Below are 26191 nucleotides of genomic sequence, written 5' to 3'. Positions count from 1 at the left end.
AAAAAAAAAAAATGTGTCGGGATCCCGATCGGAATCGGGACGTACGGGACAGATTTTTAAAAACACCTTCCCGTCCTGTCCCGTCATATTTTTTTATTTTCAGGACGAGACGGGATTCACCAAATTCCGGCCCGTCCTGTCCCGTGCCCAGCCCTACTACACATACAGCTACTTTTTGAGTTTGAGAAACGACATCCAGATTCGATATGAATTAACTTCATTAACGCCAGCGTTCCATCGACCTATCAAATCTTGGTCGACATTTAATCGTGGTCGATCTGTTTTAGACCTGCAAGTCTGCAACGCCATCCTCAGTTGTTAAATCTCGACCAAGAAATATGTCGCATTACATGTATAATATTACAGAAGTGGTGGAACCTCATTTCTATGTCATCGTTTTCTCACAACAGTCGCAAGCGCAACAATCATGCCCTAACATTATTTGATGCACCACACAGGAAGCCATGGAAATCTTCACAAATCCTAATCTTAAGAGTCGACACAATGAGCCAATCCGGTGCACCACGAGCTTAGTTATTCCTCTCCCAACTAGGAGACAAGGATTTCTCTTATCTTCTCCAACTCAGACATACACGCGTCGCCTCCAGGCAGTTCCACGCCCTCAGTGACTCAGTCGTACGTAGGTTTCCATGCGGAGCTGCCTATTTAACCTAGCCAAGTCCCAAGTTCCACTCCATCTTCCAAAAACACAAGCTGTAATATTACACTTTCAATCATTTGCACACCAACTGTTTGCGTCTTTGGGAAACTAATTACCGATCAATATGGCGCACCAGAGCGAGAACGGCAGAGACACGACTGCCGACGAGTCCGGAAACCCGATCCGCCGGACTGAAGACCCGGTTCATCACCAAGGTGTAACTGAAGCAACCACCGGGAATGGCACTCATGACACTATAACAGGGTACGGAACTCATGAAACGACCGGAACGGGGCACAAGACTCATGGTACAACTGGTACAGGGAACGGAACTCATGAAACGACCGAAACGGGGCACAAGACTCATGGTACAACTGGTACAGGGAACGGAACTCATGGCAGGGCGGCCAGGGCCACTGGGCCAACTGGTTTCGCTGCAACAACGGCCGGCGGTCAGGGACTCCTGCATCACCGGTCTGACGGCTCATCAAGCTCTGTGAGTCTCACTCTTTGGATGCTAATCATCTCAGTTTGTCGTGTTTAGATTAATAAATTTTGATGCTTATTTGATTAATTATGATGTGTATGATTCGAAACTGTGAATAGTCTGAGGATGACGGGTACGGCGGGAGGAGGAAGAAGGAGGAGAAGGAAAAAGAAGGGCTTGAAGAGAAGATTAAGGAGAAGCTGCCAGGCGGGAACAGTGACCATAGCGGCACTAATAATACGCCACCGTCTGATACCATCCCCCATGAGAAGAAGGGCATGATGGACAAGATCAAAGAGAAGCTTCCCGGCCATCATGAAATCGACCATTCATCGACTATAGATATATGTACCTAAATGCTTGGCTTGTTGTGAACTTGTGATAGCTGAATATGCTGATAAGCATCTACCTATAGTACATGGTATATAGTATATAACTATATACTGCTGTGTATAAGTTCTGCATGGTAAATCGATTTGTTCTTTCTCTTCGTGCTGGTTTGTATTGTTTAAATTTGAAACCATTCGTATTGGTCTTCAGGGTATGGGTCTTGTGATATCCTATTCGATTGTATATTGTGGTTATTTCAATAAATTTGGGGTGAGGGAGCATTTTGCTCTTCCCGGTTGTAATAAGGGAAGGATTTGGAAGTAAGAAATAGCAAAACGGTCACTGTAATCGTTGCTTAATTAGCTATGGTTTGATTGATTTCATTGATCTACATATGATTTTATATGGGTGACTTAGACGCATATGGCTGGATGTAGCTTGGTCTACAACTCTACATATATATATGGTTTTATTGATCTCTTTGTTTAGCTCTTATTAATTAATTTTAATTAGATTTCATTATTATTGGATCATAGGTTATATATATATAGATATTGGATTGGCATGGTTAATGATTCTGATACATATAATGATTCTAATACATGACTATCCTTTGAGTTTACGTACTACAATGCAAAGTGAATGAGAATGCATTATGTACCAACATATCAAAACTTAATTATTAAGTTCTCTAAATTTCTTTAGTGATTTGATTATGCATTTGGGCATTTTCCCTTACAAGTATCATGATTTAATTATTTTTGAACTTATCCCTAATTTCTAAAGCTTCTTAGTATTGCCCTATTAACAACCATTATTTGGCACAATTGGCCAAGGTGTCTTGCGAGGCTTGTCATGATTAACTTGATTCAATCCGTTTTATGACAGTCTTTGATAAGCTACGTACTATTAATCTATTAGCATTGGAAGGCCAGTAAGAAACTTAAAACTAGCTGTTAGTAGGGAAATTCTGCTGTACCGGACGGTATAGCATGCCGACCAGTTTTCCACCGCACGATCTCCTCCCTACCCCACCCCCCAACCCCCACCCCCCCTGTTGAACGGCACAGATCCGGACGGTATGCTATACCGTCCGGTACAGCAGCTTTTCCCGCTGTTAGTATGGTTCTGATATATATCAGATCGATGCACTGCTCGATCTGTTTTGACTGTACTATCTTCAAATCTCCTGGTTCATCAATATGGCCAAGAAACATGTCCCATTACAACAGTGGTAGAACCCATCATATGTTATCTCTCTCGATCAACCGTCGTAACAAAGCACCCAAACATGTTCTCGTGATACTTCAACATCTTTGCTCCTTGACATGGTAAATGTTAGATGCCCTAAAGAATTAATGTAATTTTTTTTAGGAAAATTGTCCAAACAGTATCTCACATTTTAGAGAAGCAAAGTTTTGGTATCTCAACTTTAGAAAACTTCAAAATAGTATCTCACGTTCTTACTCTCACTAAATTTTGGTATCTAGAACCGTTAACTCCGTTAAAATAATTAACGGCCGAAGGATATTTTCGTCCTTTCTTATCTTAACGATTTTTTATTTTCTTTTTTCCTTCTCTCTCAAAAATTGAAAGAGAGACCGCCGGGGGGGCGGGGAGGACAAAGGATTTAACTAACAGATCCAAACAGATTCTTATCAGTATTTCAGTACCAGTATTCATGAATTTAAGGCCGGAAAACCTTCCGGGCGGCTGACTGAATTGAACTAAATCAATTAATAACTTCCAACTTTTCAAGATAACAAATATAGAAACAAATCAAGGGCAGTTCGACAAGAAGTACTCGAGCACTTCTATCAGTCTCTTATTCTGCTCAATAAAGATTGTAACTTTAGCTTAATGGTGAGCTGGGTGTTCTTTTCTACAGCTTCCAGAGTCGAGTTTCACCCATAATGAGTCCAAAAACCACCAACAGAAGCATGACACAAAACCCTCAATTGCTCACACCATGGCACCACTAATCCCGTATCACCACAACCTTGCACTCTCTCCCCTAGCTACCCACAAGAACTGAATCTCACTCTTTCGAAGCCCCGCAGCAAATTCATCCATCTTTAACAATTTATGCTTCGTAGGTTCATAAACTCCCACAAAAATTGCAGAAGCCGGTATCGTACTGGCAATATCCGGCCAATCAAGAATAAGAAAAAAAAAATTGTGAAGCTGTCAAAGTCTTGGCCGGCATTGTTCCAAATTCAAGGTCCGGCAGTTCTCAAGCTCAGGCGAGTTTCTCCTTCAAAACCAGACCGCTGACGACGTGCAGACTGCCGATGCCGTTCAGACCAGCCTTCTGCTCCGGCGTTGCTCAGTCCGGCGTAAGCCCAGTCCCAATCCGATGTTGTCACCCATGTCGGCGGCGTTCTCACCTAAACCACTGCTCCGTCTGCTTTTTGCCCAAATTGTTCGTACCCGATCTCTCAGATCGCCGGCAAGGGAGATGAAGTCGTCAACGCCGCAAACGCCGCACTGGACGTATCGACTGGGTGATCGGTGTTTCAATTTAGGCGGGGACGGTGGGCGACGCCGTTGACCTTCTTATTCTCTCACAGCTCCTCCGATGAAAAAGTTCAACTCTCAGCCTCAGCCCGACAGCAAAATCGGCCTCCACCCCGCCTTTTAAATTTTTATTTGTTATTATTTGAAAAGAAATAACAAAAACAACAAATAAGGGTAACTTGGTCATTTATGACTAAAATATAACTGCAGTTAGGTTTTTTAATAGAGCTAACAGTTCCAGATACCAATCTTCAGTCGGGTTAAGAACGTAAGATACTGTTTTGAAGTTTTCTAAAGTTGAGATATCAAAATTTTGCTCGACTAAAAAATGAGACACTGTTTAAACTATTTTTTTATTTTTTTTTCTTTAGAAAAGGAAGCACCCAACCATATGATGTGCCACATGGTGATCTTCACAAATCCTAATCTTAATGGTCGACGCAATGAGGTGCAACACGAACTCGCTTATACTTTTCTTATCTTTATCCGCACCGACTCAGACGCACAGTCGTCGCCTCCAGGCATCTCCACGCCCTCAGTTATACGTACGTGTCCATGCAGAGGTTGCCTATATATATTTAACCTAGCCCCAAATTCCAGTCCAACTTCCAAAAACAGAAGCTGTTTATACACATCATCATATACAATTTCGATCATTTGCACACCAACTGTTTGCGTTTTTGGGAAGCTGATCAATATGGCGCATTTCCAGAGCGAGTACGATAGAGACAAGACCACCGACGAGTTCGGAAACCCTATCCGCCGGACTGAGGACCCGGTTCACCACGGTGTAACTGGAGCAACCGCCGGGTACGGCAGTCATGACACGACCGGAACAGGCTATGGAACTCATGGTACAACTGGTACAGACTACGGAACCCATGGTACAACTGGTACTGGCTTCGGAACTCATGGCACTGGGCCGACTGGCTTCGCTGCAACAACGGCCGGCGGCGTGACCTCCGTCCCACTTCACCGCTCTGACAGCTCAAGCTCTGTGAGTTTCACTCCATTGGATGCTTTATCAGCTCATTTTTTGTGTTCATGATAACATGATTGATATATAAATGAATGTTTATTTATTTTGTAAGTAAATGAATGTTTATTTGATTATGATGTGTGTATGAATAGTCTGAAGATGATGGATATGGCGGAAGGAGGAAGAAGAAGGGTTTGAAGGAGAAGATAAAGGAGAAGCTACCAGGTGGAAAGCACAGGTCCGACGATCCCTACGGTGCGACTACTACACCTTACGGTGGTGGCCAACACCAGGAGAAGGGAATGATGGACAAGATCAAAGAGAAGCTTCCCGGCCACCACTAAATCGATCAATCATGATCAAAAACTATCTTATAGTTATATATGCGTATGTAGATGCTTGTTGATTAGCTCTTTGAATAAGCTGATAAAGCACCTATAGTACTTCTAATAGGTATAATCAGCAGTGCTGTGAATAAGGTCCACGAGGTTGTAAGGGAAGGATTTGGAATGTTTATGTTGATATGTGCCTTTTGAGTTTGTACTCTGCCGTCTACTGATCTTGTTTCACCCAGTTAATGGCATAATTATTCACCTCATAGAAAAGGGAAGTTTGTTTCACCCAGTTAATGGCATAATTATTCACCTCATAGAAAAGGGAAGTGTGCCGAACCGAGATGTAACTGCTCGAGGCTTCAATCAAAGGCTCTAGGCGCCTTGAAAATTATATGGTTCCCAGCCTTAGCTATGAGATGTTGAGATATCAATCCCATATCGAGAATATAAGACTTTGTCTGTGGGTTTATAAGGGTTTAGGCCTCTCCATCTATTGCCAATTGGTTTTAGATGTGAACCTCATACTACTTTATCATGGTTTATCATGGTATCAGAGAGGGTTACCCAATGGCCACACGTACTCCACGCCACCTAAATGTTGTCTACGTGTTAGGCTTGAAAATTCACCACACGTGCGGGGGCGTGTTGAGATATCAATTTCACATCGGGAATATCACATCGAGAATATGAGACCTTTGATATGATATTCCCGATGTGGGCGTGTTGAGATATCAATCCCACATCAGGAATATGAGTCCCACGTTAGGAATATGAGATATGTTGAGGCAGCTATATATTTACGATTTTTGAGAGACATAACCACAGTTCAGCTAAAATGCATGAGCTTTCCACTTATGAAATCTTGCACCATAATCTTGGTCAAGTAGACTGAACAATACTTCAATCACCAAAAATTGCCGCAATTACATTTCCCATTTTCGAAGTGGTGGAATCTCATGTTATCTCTCACAATAATATGCCTTCCTGTAACCTGTGATGCGCCACACATGAAGCCATGACAATCTTCACAAATTCTTATGTTCTTGATGATCTTAATGGTGGGACCAGTGTCTGCATTGAGCAATGCGTATGCCAACGCCAGTTTCTCGCTATGAGCCATCAATATACGCATCTTTTCTTCATCCCCCACATCATAATCCACCGAATTCAGGTTTGGCCTATAACCATGATCCTGTAATCTGTTTAGAAGATCCTCCAATGCCTTTTTGATATCTTCGTAATCGGGGTGACGTGTATCACCTGCACTAAACTTTTCGACACCTCCATTCTTTGTTTCAACCCAGCTATATGCAGGGTTCTTTTTCAGACCCTTCTCTCTCATCAGCTTCCTAACACTTGAAACATCACCCCACCTTCCTGCTGATGCATATATGTTGGAGAGCATCACGTAGTTTCCGATATTTTTAGGTTCAAGCTCAAATAGATGACTTGCAGCAATTTGAGCAATGCCGGGGTTTTTATGGATACGACACGCACCAAGTAGCGCTCCCCACACACCTCCATGCGCGACTATTGGCATCGTCTCAGCTAGCTCGAGAGCTTCTTCCAAGCGACCAGCTCGACCAAGCAAGTCTACCATACAAGTGTAATGTTCAGCTGATGGAGTGACATTGTAATACTTCTCCATGGTTGCAAACAACTGCCGACCTTGATCAACCATCCCCGCATGGCTGCAGGCAGTTAGCACCCCTATAAAAGTAACACGGTTCGGCCTTATAACATCAGTTGTCAGCATCTCATGAAACAACTCGATTGCCGCATTGGCATTTCCATGCACTGCAAATCCCCAAATCATTGAGCTATACGAAAACACATTCCTCTGCTTCATTCCTCGGAAAATATCGTACGCATCATCCAAGCTCCCACACTTTGCGTACATATCTATCAACGCAGATCCCACAAGCACATTCTCAGCAGGGCCGAAACCAGATTCCCCAGCAATGCCTCTCACCCAATTTGCATACCTACACGCACCCAACTGCGCACAAGCCGAAACAACCCCGAGCAAAGTAACCTCATCAATCCCCACACCAGCGCCCCGCATTCTCTCAAAGCAATCCAACGCCTCTCTCGGCATCAAATTCTGCGCATACCCCGTAACCATGGCCGTCCACGCCACCATATCTTTCAAACTCAACTCCTCAAACAACTCCCTGGCCGACCCCATATCCCCACTCTTGGCATACACCGCAATCAGCTCGGTCCACGACACCACATCTCTCTCAGGCATTTCATCAAACACCTTCCGCCCACAACCCAACTCCCCACATTTCAAGTACATATCAATCATAGTGTTCCCCACGTACAAATCCGCCGCAAACCCACCGATCACAACCGTCTGCGCATGCACCTGCCGCCCCAAACTCACATCCCCAACGCTCCCGCAGCCTTTAAACAACGACGAGAAGGTGAACGAAACCGGACCCGTGCCCTCCCTCCTCATCAAACCATAAAACCTCACTGCTTCCGAAACCTGTCCTTCAATCACACATCCTCTGATCATAGCCGCCCACAGAAACGGGTTGGGGCGCGTCACGCGGCGGAAAACGAGCTCCGGGTAGGTCCCCATTGGGACGCCGAGCTTGGTGAGCGTGCGGATGAGCTTGGTGATGACGTAGCTGTACTGGCTGAGCCCATTGGCGATGACGTGAGCGTGGACCTGCTGGGCTTGGGTGAGGGTGGTGCATACATCCAGAACGGTGATGATTCTGTGCTCAAGGATTTTCCGGCAATGCTGAATCTTCGAGTATTGAAACAAAGGTCTGATGGGTTGCGGCGGTGGGGTTGAAAGCTTGGGAACTTGGAGAGTTGAGAATCTGCGGGAGAGGTTTTGCATTTGGAAAGTTCAAACTTTATGGAAGGTTTTTGAGTGTGTATTTTACAAAAGAGAGAGAAGAAACGGTGCGTTTTGAACATAACACGAAACGGTGCGTTTAGGTCGTCTATTAAATAGTACAAAACTGCCGCAAAATCCATAACCCAATTTGCAGAAATAACTCAACTCTGAACGGCGATTGTGACGTCAGCAGAACAGGTACCTCTTCTGCCTCGCTTTTTGTAATTTGAGTTTTGGGGTTCATGGGTTTTTAGGCTTGAGAGTGGGTTTTGGATTGATGGGTGTGTCATTTATGAAACTGGGTGTTATGTTCTTTATGCAATTCTGGTGATAATTTCATGAATAATTCATTTTCTGAATGTTGTATTGGAGTTGTGATTTTTGACTTGAATTTGTGAACTTTGCTTGCCCTGTTTTGTCAAAACAGTAATAGAAAATCTGTTGTTTATGATTAGGCTTCTTTGATTAGATAATGGATAGTGGGTGGCAAAGGAATGTGTTAGAAAATGGTGACAAGGAGGATACATTTGGAGATGGTGATGAGCTAAGAGTGGGGACGGTGGTAGAGAATGAAAATGAAGCTTACGAGTTATACAACACATATGCTTTCAAGAAAGGGTTTAGTATCCGGAAAGGGAAGGTCAGAAGGGATGCACAGAATAAGCTACGCCAGCGGGACTACTTTTGTTCAAAAGAAGGGTTTCCATTAGATGAGGAGGTGGGGGAAGCGAAAAAAGTGAGGAGATTGGACACGAGAACCGGTTGTAAGGCGATGGTTCGGTTCAATGTTGAAGATGGGAAATGGAGGATTGTGCAGTTCAATCCGGTTCATAACCACGAGTTTGCTAAGCCAGAAGAGAGGCAGTTTCTAAGATCAAGTCGGCATATATCAACTGTTCGTGCAGCTATCATTGGTTATAACTCTTCTAAGGTTGATGCGAGTGTAAGACCAACCAAAACACTCTCGTACTTGGAGAAAGAAATGAGCAGTACTGATAATGCAGGGTTTGGGTTCACTGAAAAAGGTGTCCATGATTGTTTGCACAGGTTGAAGGAAAACATGATCGGAGGAGCGGATGGACAAAGTTTACTTGATTATTTGAAGCATCAGCAACTGGAGGATTCGAGTTTCTTTTACAGTGTGAAAGTGGATCAATATAACCGTGTCACTAATTTTTTCTGGAGAGACAGTAGATCAAGGCTTGACTATGATTGCTTTGGAGATGTTGTACTCTTTGACACCACATTCCGAACTAAGAAATACAATCTAGTTTGTGCTCCATTCGTGGGGGTTGATCATCACTGGAAGAATGTCCTATTTGGTTGTGCTTTTCTATTGGATGAGAGCACTGATTCATTCACTTGGTTGTTTGAAAATTTTCTGGAATCTATGGGAGATAAACGACCAAAAACCATTTTTACAGATGAGGATAATGCCATGGCAAAAGCGATTGAGGTTATACTTCCAGGGACACATCATCGACTATGCACATGGAACATCTCTAAGAATGCTTCACAATATCTTGCTAGTCACCTTGCTAATCCTGAGTTCAAGGAGTGCTTCAACAAATGTTTTCATGAGTGTGTCGCCGAAGCAGAATTTGAAGCTACGTGGGATGATATGGTTAAAAAGTTCAACCTTGAGAATGATTTGTGGCTGAAAAAGTTATATTTACTTAGACAGAAATGGTCTCCAGCTTTTAGCCCAGACACTTTCACAGCCAATATCGGATGTGACCAGAGGGGTGAGAACATTGATACTACTTTCCATCAAATTTCTACAACAACAATGGATCTCATTGGGTTGGCACAGCATTATGAGAAAAAAACAAAAGTTTTAAGATTAGCGCAGGCGGAAGAGGATTTTCGTTGTAAAAATGGTATGCCTCGTCTTAGAGTGAACACGGGTATCTTTAAGCATGCAGCTGCAGAGTATACTATTAAACTGTATTCATTCTTTGAAAATGAGATTTTAAGTACCTTTGGGGTGAGGATGATGGAAGTTGGTAATGATGGCTACCAATATGTATATGAAGCAGTTGAAGAAGGTCATCAAAGAGTCTACATAATTCAATACAACTCCACTACTTCGACGATTTGTTGTTCTTGTAAGTTGTTTGAATCCATGGGAGTGCTTTGTCGTCATGCCCTGAAAGTATTGGATCTTAAGAACATCACGAGCATACCAGCCCAATACATAGTGAAGAGATGGACTCGAGGGGCGAAAAATCAGAATGTGATGAGTAGTGGTTTATGTGAGCCTTCGTGTGAAAGGGCAAACTCTGCCCAGTCTCTGCGCCTGAGTGAGCTGATGCAAGAAGGGAACAATGTTTTCAGTATAGGCTCATTGTGTGATTCTGGAACAAGAATTGTCAAGCAAAAGTTGGTGGAGGCCATAAAGTTACTTGAAACTGATAAGGAAACTACATCCATGCTAGGAACTTCGAACAAGTAGATGAACAATATGTTCAGAATGTGCCTCTTGATAATTGAAGGTGTTAAATCCCCTAATTCTGACAGCTGAAGATATGACATACTCTAGGTTGAGAGGTAGTAATTTGGGGAAAGAAGAAATGGAAAGAACATGTGTTCAAGGCTTTGAGTTGTACTGTGTAGGATGTGTGTTATTTGTTTCTTTGGTAGAAGCTATTAGTATACATTCTTTTCATATCTGGTTATTATGCTTCTTGTAAAGTGTAAACATTGGAGTATGAGAATTTTGTGGGTTGGGCATCGCTATGTGCTTGGTATTAAAGTGAATTCCTATACTTTTACTTGGTACAATACTACAATTAATGGATATGGGTTGAAATTGTCTACTAGAAAATAAAACTCTGGTCTGGCCCTTGACAATACTTGCATATAATTTCATTGTTTCTCAGTTCCCTCTTCAGGTGGTGAGCACCTCTTGCAGCAAACTGAGAATAGTTCAGGAAAAGAAAAGGCTTCGTCAACATGTTTGGAACAGCAATAAGGCTCATTGGGAGAAAACCGAAACCGAAGATGAAACCGATAGAGCTCAAAACTCCACCTGAGCAGACACAGACCATCACTAGGGCCATCTTTGATATCGTGAAGGAGCACGGTCCTCTCACCATTTCTGAAACATGGGATCACGTTCAGGTAATTCGACTCCCCTTTGGAAGTCTTGTTACTGTTTTGAGCTCTATTAGTTTTTTATATCCGGAGCTTTCTCTATACTTATCTCTGATGTGGGTAATGCTTATGAACTGTTTGACTAAAAGTCTGATCGAAATTCTACTAGGAAGTTGGTTTAAGAGGACTGACGAGCAAGAGGCACATGAAGATAGTGTTGAGGTGGATGAAGGAGAGGCAGAAGCTCAGACAAATATGCAACCATGTAGGACCTAATAAGCAGTTTCTGTATACAACTTGGTTTACAAAACCCAACATCAAGCAGCAGCCAAAACCAGTAAATGGTTTTTCACACCCCAAGTCCTCTTGAAATCCATGGTTTACTAGCTGAAATGCTTGCTCTGCAGTCTGCGTAATCAAACTCTAAATGTTAGCGGTTACTGTCTGTTATCTTTCTCTTACCAAAATGTCGTGATTCTACTTAATGTTATATTGATTGCTATGGTGGTGTTCTGTGCCTAAGTTGAACTTGTTCACGATACAAAAATCAACAACAAAATGGGAGCCAAACATTTCAATAAGATGTCTGCCTAGATAGACCTTCATAATAAAAGCTAACAGCGATGTGTTATATGTACATAAAAATTGATCGCAAATTGAAACTGTCCTAATAATCTAGTGTATTTCATCTTCTTTCTGATAAGCACTGAAATCCCTAGAGAAGTACACATGTATATTTCACCCCAATAGAATGAATCATTCGGCATTCTACTTGACAGTAACATTCCGGGCGTGGGGCTGAGCCTCCCAGCAAGGTTGGGTTCCAAACCTTTTTTCAAAAAAAAGAAAAAAAAAAAAAAAAAAGACCCTCTAACTATCAGGCATCTGAGTGGCTCTTTGACTTCTGTAACACTGCCTTCAGAACCCCAGAAACTCTATTTGCCATGTGATGTTCTAAAAACCTTTCTTTGACCCTTTCATAGCCTCTCTTCCCCATTGTAAGCCTCCTCTCAACATGAGTGGCAAGTTTAACAATGTTTTTTGCAAGAGGTGTAACCCCTTCTTTCCCGACAGGATGCAAGAGACCTGTTGTTCCATTCACTACAATCTCTGTGGTTCCACCTGCTGCTGTTCCCTGGCAAATTTTTCCATTTGAAAACAAGATTAGCAGCTACAATACAAAAGAGAACTTACAAGATAATTAGGCATATCAAGAGGAATCTTGTAGATTCATTACCAGTACAGGCAGCTGAAATGCCATGGCTTCAATAGTTATCCTACCAAAGCATTCTCCCCGTGCCTATATGGAAGGGCCACAAAACGGATTATAAGTTGAAGAAGGATGATATAATTGAGATCTATGTAATTCCAACAACAATCATTTCAATGCCTTTTATGCATTTTGTGCTTCTTGTACATGTAGTTCTTGAAACCAATAAATTAATTCATTAATAAATGAATAATATTCCATACCTGAGAATTTTGCACAAGGACATCAATGGCAGCTAGATATGGAGCTACAGTCAGTGTTTTGTTTACAAAATGAACACGATCTTCAATTTTCTTCATCTTTACGAAGTTACGCAACTCAGACTCAAACTTGGTGTGAGCAGTCATGTCACTACCCACAACAACTGCATGCATTTTTGGCAGTTGCAGCTTCTTCTCTTGGACCAATTTCACGCTTTCATAGAATGAACGCAGAAATAGATCCTGGCCTTTTCCACGCGAAACACCTGTAATCATCAATTGTAATCAACTCAAAAGGGATATGGATAAATTAATTAGAGACTCTTTTCTTTTCCTCATGGATATAACCACAAGTTTTAGATGCATACTACAAATGACAGAATAAAGACAAAAAAATAGTAGAACAGGTTAATTCAGTGTGCAGAATAGACAAATAAGCAATAGTGAAGTCACTGCACTGGCCAATTATAACTGGTCACTGGACAAGACTCAACAATTTAAATCAGAGACATGACCAAATCAGCTCCGAACACATACTGTTTATGATGGCAAATAGTAAGTCTTCACTTCGTACTCCAAGAGACTCCCGAACATGCTCACGCAAAACCCTTTTTGCTACAGTGTCTTCAGCAACTTCCATGAGCTCTTTGCTGTTTCCGAGGTGAACAACAAAGGTTTCCGGCATTTTGATCCTGCAGAGAGCAAATAAATGCAAGTAAGAGACCAGAATGAGATAGCAAGATATTGGAAAAAAACAAAAAACAAAAAAAATCCTATGAATTAAGAGCATCGATTACAAGTTCCAAATTTCAGCTCTAGTTCTTTGTAATATTATAGTGTTTCTTTCATTTGTAATACATAATGAGTATATCAGGATTTTCAAACTCTACCCTAAACTATGTGTACAGAGCATTTATAAGATGTATCTAGAGTTACTAAAGCAAAGATGGCTCATTGGCAAAATGTTGAAGCATACCCCAAACGTTCTCGAGTTCTATTCTTCCAATATTCTGCTGTTACATGTGAATCAATCATAGCACCTGCAACAGCGGGGAGGTGCTTGACATAGTCCAACTTAAAGTAATGACCACGCATTTCATGGATCCACCACAACACTTTTGGGAGAAGATGAGGAACATTCTCCTTGAGAGTGGCATCCAACTCCATCCATTTCCCAGCAACTGCCGTGTTCAACACAATCAAATCAGCCTTGAGAGCTATATTCGTAGATTCTTGGCCCTTTTCCGACAAGACCTAGCAGACATATCAAAACAGACTTAGAAACTTGCTGAGAAGTTGCACAGAAACCAAATAGAAACCTATCAGAAACAGCAAATAGCATGTAGCAGATCAAGCCATAATTCCATAAAGTATATAATTCAGATCAAATAAGAAAACATTGCTTTACTTTTCATACTTCCCTAACCAAGCGGTCAAATATTCATCCAATATAAATAAAAACTCCTTCCAAGATCACTAAAATTCGATATGGATGGCAATAACTACAGTACAACACAGACAACAAACTGCAAAAGAAGCCATCCAAAACAATCACTGGAAACAAAAAGGTCGGTTTCGCTAACCTGCACACCCCGGTCCAACATCTTATTCTCCAAGCTGTATGTCACTTCATCACTATGCACTGGCCTCTGAATGGTCACCCAACAAACTTCTGTACCAACACTTCTCAACAAAAACGCCAACTCCATCAACAACAAAGGCCCACCTGCAAATTCAACATTCGATTCATTTCGAAAACCAGTCACTACTAAATTCACTGTAAATTCCCAAAACTTAAATCCAAAAGTTACCAACTTGCTACACAATCCAAAGCATTGAATTCACCAAGTCAAAAAAAAAGCAAGGAAATTTTATAACAGTACCAGAGAGCGAAAGCTCATGTGAGACTAAGAGAACGAGCTTGGACTTCATGAAGGTCAATGGGCTCGGACTAGTCCCAATCGGCGAGCCCAAAGGGACCCTTTTTCCGACGACGTCGAGGTTCCGATCGCAGGAATCGAACGCCGCTCTGATGAAGAAAGCGATCAAGGTCGAGACGGAGAGCATCACCAGAAACGCCAACAGCCACCGCTTCTGCGACGCCCCCCACCCCGCCGAGTGCTGCTGCTTCGCCATTAGAGTTTTCTAATGGGAGCAGAGGACGCATTTTAGGGTTTCGAATTGGGGATTGTTGTGATGGGTTTGGTACATTTGGCTTGGTGTGATTGCTGACACTTGCAGAGTGAGGCTTTTGGGGTTTTGGGTGTGTGTTGGTTTGTAAAGGTTGAAGCTTTGGTTAGGATTGAGGTCAATGGCTCCTGGGTTGGTCTTGGATTTGAGGTTGTTGGGGTTTTGCAGAGAATGAGGAGCAGCTATAGCACAGAGCTCAAGAGTGTGGTCTTTTTTCTCTTGTTGCTGTCTGTGTGTATTTGAGACTTTTTGGGAAGAAATGGCTCTTGTGCTCTTTTTTCTTTTCTTTTTTCTTGGGGTTTTAGGAACAATGGGGAATTATGGAATGCCATTTTGGGTCTTTAGGACCATTTTGTGTGGCTTTTGCTTTTGGATTCTTGGTTTTGCTTTTGGCTCCTTTCTTCATATTCTTGACATTTTTGAAGGGGGCTTTATTTGCTGTAATGAAATCTCTCTTTTTCTTATGTGTTCTCTTTTTCTTATTTGCTTTTGGATTCTCACTGCTCACTCCAAGAAACACCAATTTGAGCAGTGAGCACATAGATTACGTGGAGTGAGCACATAGATAATTTGGATACCGAATTAGATTAAATGAATCAACTAAACAAAATATGTCCAAACGGAACCGTTTGTGTAAATCACAATTATGGAAGCTCAAATGATCTCCAAATTGGATGAAACTTTGTAGGAATGATCTACACATTATGTTCTAGACACTTAACGATAGAGATGTGAAAATATGACCTAAAAATGAGCGAAATGAGGAGCACCAGCGGTGTCCCGCTCTGGAAAGGAACCGATTAAAAAAAAACTATACCAAAGATTAAAAGAAAAAAATTGAGCAAACAATCAACAAAGATATCACCTAGCAGTCATGAGTGTTATGAGTATTAGGTCAACATAAGATTTTCATACCAAACATGTGTCATACGGTTCTGAGTTATATACTACTATTTTGTATAGGTATTGAAAAAAATTGGGGTATGATCCATATTAGAAAATGGTGACAAAGGGGAGAACAGTTTGAAGGTTGTTAAAACAAATTGATATACAGTTAGGAGCTAAACTCAAGACGTCTCTTAATTTGCAGTGGATATACACCACGGTTTAGTGTTTAAGGACGAATGTAGTAAGCGGAAAATGAAAGAGGAAAAACATTGAAGTTCATCTATAATACCAAATCTTCGGGTCATGAACAGAATGACTCATATTAGCTATAACGTTTCGCCATAAAATGCTGATAGCAAATCAGCCTCCACGACACCAATTTGAGCAGTGAGCACATAAATTACGTGGAGTGAATGGAGATCCTTGTGGTTAAATTTTTAAGGAGCTAAAATCCTGAGAGCAAGGCATTTAGCTATTAAAACATTAGCAATCAAAGTTACTAGTAGAGCCTTAGAACAAACTCAGCAGGCTGCAACAACGGAGGAATCCGAGACTGATCAATCAAAATTAAGTTTAATCCAGTTTAGGCAGGAGAGATCCATTTCATGACAACAGCCTCACTAATCTAGACTTAGAACCGAAAGTATTAACTTGACGGTAACTAGACTTAAAGTGGAAATTCTTGTATGCACGACGTGTATTTACACGATACAATCTTAACTGTTCATAACAATTTATATATTTGACTACCATATTTCTATATTATTTTCTCTAATCCTGACCATCCATATATGTATGTGAAGATACACGGAAAATGTTCGCCAACACTCTAAATATGAAAAATAATATTATACTATGTTTTAACATTCATATCCTAATATATATGAACCGGGTCACAGCCCAGAAAATCTGAAGCGCGCCCTTCTTCACCAGTCACTACAATGCTGACCCTGCGACGTCGTTTCACCTCGCCTTCTTCATCTTCCTCCCTTCGCATTCTCCTCTCACTAGCTTCAGGTTCGTCCTCATTCCCTCACATTTCCCGATAATCCACGGCCATTCCTCTGAATTTCAGAGCTTCCGATTCTTCTCCTTTTCAGTTCTCGCGTTCAACGCTCTTCCGGCGGCCTCGGTTTCGGCGCCGAGATCCAATTGCTACGTCTTCGATAACTCTAGCCGCCTCGTCGATTTTGTATCCTTTCTGAAACGACTGGTTTCGGCTTTTGAATTGCTCAGTGATAGTTAGCATTGCTTCAAGTTTGGGATTTGATTTTGTTTCAAGTCGTTTTTCTCTTAATTTGATGATCAGAGTAGCTGGATTGGACATCATTTTGAGTATGAAGGGAAGGTAATTTCAATTTTTCGTTATGTTTAGTGTATTAATTTTCCTCTGGAAGTTTGAATGTGATTGATAATGTAATCCAGAAGCGAAAAGGTGTGATTTTTAGTTCATTTCGATGCAGGATGCCGATTTGGTGGTTCGATTCTGCAAAGATGTGGAGAGTAGATCACAAACGGTAGTACATTACATGTTTTCAACTAATTTTTTTCGTTGTTTTCTTTCAATTTTACTTCTTTTTTAATGGTTGTATATCTTAATACACATGAATATGAGACGTTGCGAAATCCTTTGTGTAATTATGCTGTTAATCATGGTTTTAGTAAGCTTTAAAAGTTCAAGAAAGCTGAGTAGGTAAATGGACATTTTGGATGTATTCATTTGTGTACCGAGTCTGAGTGCTCCTTGTGATGCAGGGATATGTTGATTTTGGTCGATTTGACAAGTTCAACCACTTTGTTTCTGGTTCAGGGCATATAGACTTTGTTCAAGTGAGTTTTCTGGTTTCAAACTATTCACCATTTCTATGCGGCATGAGTAGGAAAATGTGTTGTTATAGTTATCTCAGTTACTTGATGTGTAGGGGTTTTACAATGGTGATCTGGTGAATTGTGAACAAAGTTATGATAAAATGGGACGTACAGCTCAGGTAGGTTTATGCTGGAAAAACTATTCCCCCTTCAACACCCTGATTTTGTTTCCTAAGAGGTGAACATTTGAAAGGGGATTATTTGTTTAGCAATCCCGGGTATTGTACTTGTCTCATCATCTTGTTTAATTTTTCTTCCTTCTATAAACTCAGGTTAACATTATATGCGGGAATTGTTTAAATGGACAATGCACAGGTTTGCGAAACTTTCAATTCAAAGCTCATGTTTGGTTGTTATTTATACTAGTAGATGATATGGTCCCTTGTTACTAGGAATTGATACTTCCAAATAAATGGAGAAGTTTATAAACCCCTACGTTAGACATTAAACCACTAACAAGAGTTTAGGTTTCACTGCCACACCCTTTCTCCAAAAAGCTTCTCTCCTACAATTTGCTGCTCCTTAAATTGCATCTATGACTATCATCAATTCTGTATGTGAGACTGTTTATTACTTTTTCAGGTGGACTTGGGTGCATCTGCAATATCACGTATGAGTCGCCTTGCAGGTATTTAAAAAAGAACCTTGAATTCTACTTTGTGTTGCGTCACAATTTCCCAAATCTGCCATTCCGTGTATGAATTGATCTTTGGAGTTACTTTCTGAAGACAAATAGGGTGGGATATGAGGTCTGTCTTATATTGATGAGAACTTTTAAGCGCATAAACCTGTAAAGTTACTGGAAGATAGTAATTGTGTTCATGCAAAGTGAAATATAGCACCAAGTTAGTTAACAAATGTTGCATGCTATCAGCATAGGAGCTTACCAGGGTGAAAAACATTTGTGTGTCTCAACAACCAAGATGTCTTTTCTATAATTTGTGATTTTTATGGGATGGCTTATTGTATGCTAGTAAACATTGTTGTCCAATTTCACTTTAGTTTAATCTTTTGGTATTAGATTATCAGAGCTAGGCTGCCCATCAAGTCTTTGGTTTAGTATCACTAGAAAAGCTTGCTTATGATTCAGTATTGCTGGGTTTGTGATGTGTCTTACAAATGGAGAGGGTTAGGATAAGTTAAATATTTCAAACACTGATTAGTCCATTACGAGAGAATCGTGTTTCCACAATTCTAATGCTGTTTCTACATGTCTTAGAGTCTTCCTTGAACTTGCAATTCCATGCGAGAAACCAGGTCCTCGAGTATTTAGGGGATTCACTGTTGGATTCCACCCCAGGTCGTGGGAACTTGTAAGAATTTTTATGTCATTGCTGATGCAAATGAGTTTGCATGTAAGCCTCGATTGTTTACTGAAGAATCAGTTTTCTCAAACTTGCAGGTTTATGATGGCATGACTCAGTTGGGATATGAAAAGCCTCACCATGAATTTAGGCATGCAAGTTACCATGAGTTGTTTTGCTTCATTTAATCTGCCCCAAACGTAAATATACCATCCATCAGATAACCAAAGAAATTTGCATTTTGCAGCTTCGGGACTCAACAAATACATGTTACCCTTTATATGACTGCAATTGCTTCCCGGTCCACTTTGGTGCAAAAACCTATTGTTAAAGTACGTGACTTACACTTTGATGCATGAGAGGCCTTTCATTATTGAATAAATTGGTCTAACTTCACTGCCTTTGTTTGATGTAACAATTGCAGGTCTTTCCAGAAAGTGGCCTGGAGGTTAGATTATCAGGGTCAGGATTAAAAGGGAGCCCTCCTACAACTTTGTCACCCACTGTGTTGAATATTGACTGGAGATGTAAGGTTTATCCTTTACTTCAGTGGCGCTAGTCGTGTACTGATCTCCCCCTTTTTTAATTAATTAATTAATTTTTATTTTTTATAAACGCTCTTAATATCTATTTTCAATTTTCAGGTAAAAGAACTCGTGATACTCCATATGAAGTTAATGTGACTATTCCAATAGAGGGTCATGAGCCTGTCCAATTTAGTCTTGCCAAAATGTGTGGTAAGCTCATATTGCTTTCACTGTGGATCTTCCCTCTGTTTCATACCATCAAGAGGCACCCTAGACCTACTAAAGGATAATACCATGTTACCTTAGAAAAAATTAAGTCATAGCATTTTGTCTGTGGGGCCTTTAAGCTCCATGGAGGGGCCTGGCCAGTACTTGGCTGAGCCAGCCATTTTTTTCCAACTAATGTTAGTAGCATAAGTTTTGGAGATGTAATGTAGTATGTCATATTAAAGCAATTCTTCTTGCTGCATCTTTCTGGTGAAATGTGATATTGGCAGACCGAATGAGTCCCTAGATAATGTCATATACTCTTTTTAGGAATCATTAGGGTCAAGTTAAATGGACAATTAGGGAAGCTGGAAACAACTTTTATATCTGTTAGTATGGTGGAAATAGCATTAGCTGAAAGACATACTTCAAGTTAGCTCCATTTTGAATTGAAACCATAGCTTGTTTCATTCATTTTTGCAGAATATAGGCAGAACCAAGGTGGTGACAGTACAAGAGGATGGGCTATATTTGGAGTGTTATCATGCATGTAAGGCAGTTCCTGCACTGAATATATATCATATATGTCATGCACATTCCCTGGATGTGTGTTATCTGATATTGGTAGCATTGATTTAACTCAATTCAATAGTATAAATGAAGTACGTGATTAATATATGTTATATCATTTGAGTATATGTGTACCTTTTATCTGAAGCTTGATGTTTGAATGAATCGTCTTGGATCAGATTCATTGTGTCCTCAACTCTTTTCTGTTGTGGAGGGTTTATTTACAAAACTCACGTTGGTGGAAAGGTAGGCAGTTTTCTGTTAACTTCCAAGTTTTCCGGTTTTTGAAAATAGTCTCAGTTTCGCCATGGCTTTTATTTGATCATGTGCAGCGTGGTATTGATGCATTGCCAGGCATGACAATTGTATCTGCTTGCTTAGAAACTGTGAGTATCCATTACCCACCACAACTTACATAGCGAGTACTAGTTACTGATTAGAAACTGTGAATAAATATTACCACCATAACTCACAGAACAAGTACTAGCTAGTGATTAATTTCTTTATGGCTTATTGCCTAATTGCTTATGCATGCGAGATTAATGAGTTTGAGTTGGTGTATTCGGGTGATTTACAAAACCTCTGCTATTCGGGGATCCTTATTTGTAGTTGTACCTAAGAATCAGCATATGAATTCTATATATCATATTTCTAGTAATTGCAAAATGGAAATTCCTTCCCAGAAAAAATAAAAATAAAAAGAGTGTAAATAGACCTTGCCAAGGCAAGAGGAACTGAGCTCCAGTCAGTAACCAAAGAAATCTGCAAAAAGGTTTGGCTCAACATCTCTAATTCTCTAAATTTTCTAATCATGTTTTGGGTTACAAATATAGGTAAGTGGAGCAGGGCAAAGCTACAGCCGAGCAGAAGATCTTAATAATTCCTTTGCCAGTGAAGCTTCTTGGGAACACCCTCCTGCTTCTTATCAAGGAATACAGAGGCCAGCAACCGAAAGAAAATATGGTGCAATTTGAACGTTATGTACCTGTGACAGTGAATTTCAGCTAACTTGTACCGGTATGACAGGCCGAGGGTTTTCAAGTTTTAGAACCTGTTTAATGTTTCCGAAACAAATCTCAATGCATGATGTTGTAAGGTTTACATGTTGTAATACTAAGTTACCAATTGAAATCAATGCATACTCATCTCCGAAGTTCGTTGGTAATGTGGAAACTTGATTAGGCAACTGTGAGGAAGTTTCAATTCTCATACAATCAAGTATGCCATGTAATGTTGCCAGTTTTTGAATCAGAGTTGTATACAAGATTTGACAATATCAGATGCTATCTATGCCTTATTATTCCTCCATGATAGAGATGTAATTCACACTGAGAAACCAATACTTCGATATTATTTTGTTGCATTATTCCCATAGAACATGATAATTGTTCCTATCTGCAATGTTGCTAGAAATAAAAATTGGCTAGACTGCTAGTGTACACTGTGAAACTATCCAAGTTACTGTATAGCATCCTCTATTTCACTTGCACCGTCTTCAGACTCCAAGAGGGGTTCAGTACCAGTTATAGTCCTCTAATTCAGTGGAAGAATAGTCCTCTAATTCAGTGGAAGAAGCTACCGGTGGTTTTACACTGGATGGAGGATTTTGTATGCCGTAAGTTCTGCCTCTTACATTATAGGACAATGAAACCGCCGGACCTCCAGGTCCTCCGTTCTTTAGGTCGATGTCCTTCAGCTCGATATCTTGACAAGGCACACTTTGGCTGCATTTGAGAGTAACTGCCTCCTTTGTGGCAGAACTGCCTCTAATGTCATTGAACTTAACATCCCTAATCTGGACTTTCGAGGATTCCTGCACAAATTGAAACAGTTCAACCAAAAGTTGTAACCAATTGTTAACACTCAAGTAGTGGAATACCAGATATAGTGCGTACCTGTTTACTACAACCACCACCAGGGCAATATTCTTGATCAATAACGATGGGATTGTCCACATTATCCATTTCGATGTGCTCAAAGCCAACACGTGAAACAGTTCCCGGTTTAGCATCCACAGCCCATGTTTTGATTCTCACACCATTCTGAGTATCCACGAATCTGCAGTTTTTTACATACAAGTCACTAACAGATTCACCAGCAGTTCTGCCGAGGCTGCCGATGCTTATTCCATGGCCTGGACCGCAATAGACGCCGGTGACGTTAATGTATTGTGATCCGGGGAGGACGGAGACACAATCGTCTCCGGTGGATATGTGTGTATCCACGATATAGATGTTCTGTGAGTTGCCAATGTGGATTCCATCGGTGTTGGGACTGTCTCCCGGAGCTATAATCTTGACGTTGCTAATAAGCACGTCCTTGCATGCAAAAAGATTGATGTGGGTGTTTTTGCTGTTGAGCGATGTAATGGTATCTATGTGTCCTTGTGTGACAAAATCCAACCGCAATGTCTAAATTAACAAGATGAACAAACAGTTATTAATGTTAAAACTAAATCCAATATTAAACTCACAGAAGTAAACAAACATCTAGCACCATTCTTGTTATCCCTAATTTGCAAGTATTAGTAATGGAAGACATATTTGGCAAATCATAAGCAACTAGTTGAAACAAAAACCCTAAACTCTAAACTCGAAAGTGGCAAATGTTCCATATTTCTTTCATTCAATTCCAACTAATGTAGGAACAATCGAGTTTAGGGTTTAGGGTTTAAAAAAAAACTAATGTAGTAACAATCGAGCACCCCCGAATATGCAGAAAGAACCAGCAGTGTAAGAAGCACTTACAGCAGGGAGTTGCTTGCAACGGCCTGGATTTTTCAGACAATCATTAAAACCCCAACCATCGGCTCCGAGGCCATCTAGGGTTCCTCCACCACTAATCATCAAGCCGTTAACGCGTTGTACGGTGATCCAATGGTCAATACCAAGGAAATCACTGGGCTTCTTAGAAGCCAATAGGTTACCCTGAAATCGCAATTCCATTGATCCCTTACATGGACCTAGAAGAACCACCGGAGCCACCATGAAGGTGCCTTTTGGGAACAGCACCGTACCTCCTCCTATGTTTTGACAAGCTCCATTCCATGCATCAATGAAGGCCTAGAAATTAACCAAATAACAAACCGAAATGAATTGTTAACCAAAATCTTAACTGATCACTGACTTACACCTTCATTATCTTAATCTCTTGTATTAACGGTAAGAGTATATTGTTAGTATTACCTTGCTGCTATCTGTTCTTCCGTCTCCACGAGCACCATAATTTGCCACATCGAAAACCCTTTTCTGAGCATGAACTAGGGTAACGGATACAAGAAAGGACACTAAGCAAGCGGACTGGATGAAAAAGCTTAAACCCATTTTTAACCAGTGATAGTTTTTTCCTCTGATTCGAGTATGAACATTGTTGTTAGGGTTGTGCTTCATTTATATAGAATGTTAGACCAAAACGAAATGAGGTAAATTTTAATGACAAAAGGGCGTCTGAATCAAAATGATGAAAATGTTAATGGATATTCCAATCTTGTTTTAAAGAAAAGAGTCATATTCTCCTTAAATTATTCTATAATTATGTATACATAGTTGGATAAAATCATCTTCTGTACGCGGCATCCCAGTAATTATAGCCTTGTGTCTATTAATCGGAAGGTCACCCCGGCCCCCCTTCTAATATCACCAAAATTTCTCCTAAACTAAGGTGATATTTTTTTGATTGAAAAAAATAAGGTAAATTATTTATGACAAAAGAATGTTAGAATCAAAATGATGAAAATGTAAATACATTCCAATTTTGGGAACACCCTCCTGCTTCTTGACAAGGAATACAGAGACCAGAAACCGAAAGAAAATGTGGTGAAATTTGAACGTTATGTACCTATGACAGTGAATTTCAGCTAACTTGTACCAGTATGACAGGCGAGGGTTTTCAAGTTTTAGAACCTGTTCAACATTGCACGATGTTGTAAGCTAGGTTTACATGTTGTAATACTATGTTACCAATTGAAATCATTGCATACTCATCTCGGAAGTTCCTTGGTAATTAATCATGAATCGGCAACTGTGAGCATATGTTTCAATTGTACGTCATACATTCAGGTATGCCATGTACTGTTGCGAGTTTGTGAATCCGAGTTGTATACAAGATTTGATAACATCAGAATGATCAGATGCCATACATGCCTTATTATTCATCCATAATCAAATAATTGATGTAATTGTTTGAGCCCAGTTAGGAATTAAGTCCAGGACTAAATTAAATAAGTCTTGGACAACATTTGGGCCAATACATGTGACCTTAAAAAATAAGCTCTTCTAGGTTTTAGCCATGAGGATGCGCGAGGTAGATTCCTATGTGGACTGTAACATCTCACGGGATAAGAAAGAGCTTCAGTGGTTAATTCTGCGTTGGAAACTAAGAATTTTCTGATAAGTGAATGTCGATACCTGTGACCTATGCAAAGTCTACTTGTGTAGCTGGGCATGCATCACCCAGTCACTTAGTTGGTAAGTAAAACGAAACCTTGTACAACTCAAGTAGCAGAAACCTACTTAGATTGTGAGGTTTGTATCTTTATCGTTTATCTGCGAACCACTATATAAAGAGGCCAGGTTCGGGGATCAGTCCATACACACAATCTCTCAATACAAACACAACTAACTATAAACCCTCGACCTAGTCGAATCTGACGCTAAACCATCTTGCCTTAGCACCTTTTACTTTCAAAGCTCTCTGGAGTTTTCGCCCATTTACTTTCCTTTCATTGCTCTACTAGCTTCAAACTGAGTATCGATTTTAACGTTGGAAGGCTACTTGTAAATCCTCACCCGCGAGGTGACACCAGAGCCCTACTTTCGTTTGTTTAGAAGTTCAAGTTAGCGTATCTTATTACATTCCGCGTCCGCGTTGTGGCATGCCCGCATCCAACCCTAGAAGCATTTGATACAATTACCTCTCTCTCGCTGAGGAGCGTGACCAAAACAGTAATATTCATAAACCACCAATGGTTCGATATTATTTTGTTGCATATGATCACAGAATATGATAATGGTTCCTATCCGCAATGTTGCTAGAAATAAAGAATAGGCTAGAGTACTGTGAAACTATCCCAAGTTACTATATAGCATCCTCGATCTATTTCACTTGCGCACTGTCTTTAGACTTGTTTAGGGGTTCTGTACTCGGTTATAGTCCTCTAATTCAGTAGAAGAAGCTACCGGTGGTTGTAAACTCGATGGGGGATTTTGTATGCCGTAAGTTCTGCCTCTTACATTATAGGACAATGAAACCGCCGGTCCTCCAGGTCCTCCGTTCTTTAATTAGGTCGATGTCCGTCAGCTCGATATCTTGACAAGGTACACTTTGGCTGCATTTCAGGACAACTGCCTCGTTTGTGGCAGAACTGCCTCTAATGTCATTGAACTTAACATCCCCAATCTGGACTTTGGAGGACACCTGCACGTACAGAATGAAACAGTTTTAAGTGTTTAACCAAAAGTGTAACTAATTGTTAACACTGAAGTAGTCGAACGCCATATATATAGTTGCGTACCTGCAGGGCCGGTCCTGAGTAATTGGAGGCCCTGTGCAAACTTTTAAATGTGGCCTTTTTTTTTTGGTGTGCAAGTTATATGCCTAATATAAATGGATTGCCACAATCATAATATATAAGAACATATATTATGCATATGATCCATATAAAGAGTAAACTACTAGAAAGCTTTGCATGACATCAAACATGGTGGACTCCATTTCACAAACTATAATATCCTCTTGCAAATTCAAAGTCAGTCAAATGAGCAAGCAAAAAGAGTTGTCTTTAAGTTTGAAGGAACCTGAAAACTTATACAACGATGACGCTTCCTACACCTTTCTGATAAGTGCATCCTTAAAGGTTCAATTTTCTGAGTTATACAAACCAAATCAAATGAACTGAGGCATAGT

The 26191-nt window shown here is 40.5% G+C and overlaps 9 protein-coding genes across 9 annotated transcripts in view; 5 read left to right on the top strand and 4 right to left on the bottom strand.

The window, feature by feature from the left end:
* The first annotated feature begins 709 nt into the window (after positions 1 to 709).
* LOC101314406 lies at positions 710 to 1692 on the top strand. Its single transcript, XM_004287816.1, has 2 exons — positions 710 to 1157; positions 1268 to 1692. Exons 1-2 carry the CDS (start codon positions 786 to 788, stop codon positions 1502 to 1504), a joined length of 609 nt encoding a protein of 202 aa, XP_004287864.1. The 5' UTR covers positions 710 to 785; the 3' UTR covers positions 1505 to 1692.
* Positions 1693 to 4425: 2733 nt separating this feature from the next.
* Positions 4426 to 5570, top strand: LOC101314693 (dehydrin Xero 1-like). Its single transcript, XM_004287817.1, has 2 exons — positions 4426 to 4992; positions 5127 to 5570. The coding sequence occupies exons 1-2, from the start codon at positions 4693 to 4695 to the stop codon at positions 5316 to 5318; spliced, it is 492 nt and encodes a 163-aa protein (XP_004287865.1). The 5' UTR covers positions 4426 to 4692; the 3' UTR covers positions 5319 to 5570.
* A 643-nt stretch (positions 5571 to 6213) lies between these two features.
* LOC101305889 (pentatricopeptide repeat-containing protein At5g44230-like) lies at positions 6214 to 8166 on the bottom strand. Its single transcript, XM_004289066.1, has one exon. The coding sequence runs from the start codon at positions 8164 to 8166 to the stop codon at positions 6214 to 6216; it is 1953 nt and encodes a 650-aa protein (XP_004289114.1).
* A 472-nt stretch (positions 8167 to 8638) lies between these two features.
* On the top strand, positions 8639 to 10621 carry LOC101305604 (protein FAR1-RELATED SEQUENCE 7-like). The gene has a single exon (XM_004289065.1). The coding sequence runs from the start codon at positions 8639 to 8641 to the stop codon at positions 10619 to 10621; it is 1983 nt and encodes a 660-aa protein (XP_004289113.1).
* Positions 10622 to 11121: 500 nt separating this feature from the next.
* On the top strand, positions 11122 to 11762 carry LOC101305311. The gene is made up of 2 exons (XM_004289064.1): positions 11122 to 11289; positions 11432 to 11762. The coding sequence occupies exons 1-2, from the start codon at positions 11122 to 11124 to the stop codon at positions 11630 to 11632; spliced, it is 369 nt and encodes a 122-aa protein (XP_004289112.1). The 3' UTR covers positions 11633 to 11762.
* A 75-nt stretch (positions 11763 to 11837) lies between these two features.
* Positions 11838 to 15152, bottom strand: LOC101313247. The gene is made up of 7 exons (XM_004287812.1): positions 14616 to 15152; positions 14316 to 14458; positions 13709 to 13986; positions 13270 to 13424; positions 12736 to 12998; positions 12500 to 12562; positions 11838 to 12397 (listed from the first exon to the last, which is right to left on the bottom strand). Exons 1-7 carry the CDS (start codon positions 14866 to 14868, stop codon positions 12140 to 12142), a joined length of 1413 nt encoding a protein of 470 aa, XP_004287860.1. The 5' UTR covers positions 14869 to 15152; the 3' UTR covers positions 11838 to 12139.
* Positions 15153 to 16727: 1575 nt separating this feature from the next.
* Positions 16728 to 21595, top strand: LOC101312961. Its single transcript, XM_004287811.1, has 17 exons — positions 16728 to 16827; positions 16911 to 17002; positions 17120 to 17158; positions 17274 to 17327; positions 17566 to 17640; positions 17733 to 17798; positions 17952 to 17994; positions 18262 to 18307; positions 18899 to 18992; positions 19082 to 19134; positions 19231 to 19315; positions 19408 to 19510; positions 19628 to 19720; positions 20201 to 20267; positions 20467 to 20533; positions 20620 to 20673; positions 21121 to 21595. Exons 1-17 carry the CDS (start codon positions 16752 to 16754, stop codon positions 21259 to 21261), a joined length of 1248 nt encoding a protein of 415 aa, XP_004287859.1. The 5' UTR covers positions 16728 to 16751; the 3' UTR covers positions 21262 to 21595.
* Positions 21596 to 21800: 205 nt separating this feature from the next.
* LOC101305013 (exopolygalacturonase-like) lies at positions 21801 to 23610 on the bottom strand. Its single transcript, XM_004289063.1, has 4 exons — positions 23473 to 23610; positions 23035 to 23349; positions 22183 to 22698; positions 21801 to 22100 (listed from the first exon to the last, which is right to left on the bottom strand). The coding sequence occupies exons 1-4, from the start codon at positions 23608 to 23610 to the stop codon at positions 21801 to 21803; spliced, it is 1269 nt and encodes a 422-aa protein (XP_004289111.1).
* Positions 23611 to 25519: 1909 nt separating this feature from the next.
* LOC101304714 (exopolygalacturonase-like) overlaps positions 25520 to 26191 on the bottom strand; it is a 2739-nt gene continuing 2067 nt past the window's right edge. Inside the window, exon 4 of the mRNA XM_004289062.1 lies at positions 25520 to 25702. Within this exon, the coding sequence (XP_004289110.1) occupies positions 25520 to 25702 (183 nt within the window). The remainder of the gene's footprint in view (positions 25703 to 26191) is intronic.

Source organism: Fragaria vesca, linkage group LG1 (assembly GCF_000184155.1).
Source record: "Fragaria vesca subsp. vesca linkage group LG1, FraVesHawaii_1.0, whole genome shotgun sequence".
NCBI classification, from domain to species: Eukaryota; Viridiplantae; Streptophyta; class Magnoliopsida; order Rosales; family Rosaceae; genus Fragaria; species Fragaria vesca.
Note: the sequence above shows the minus strand (reverse complement) of the source record. Positions and strands in the feature narration are given on the sequence as shown.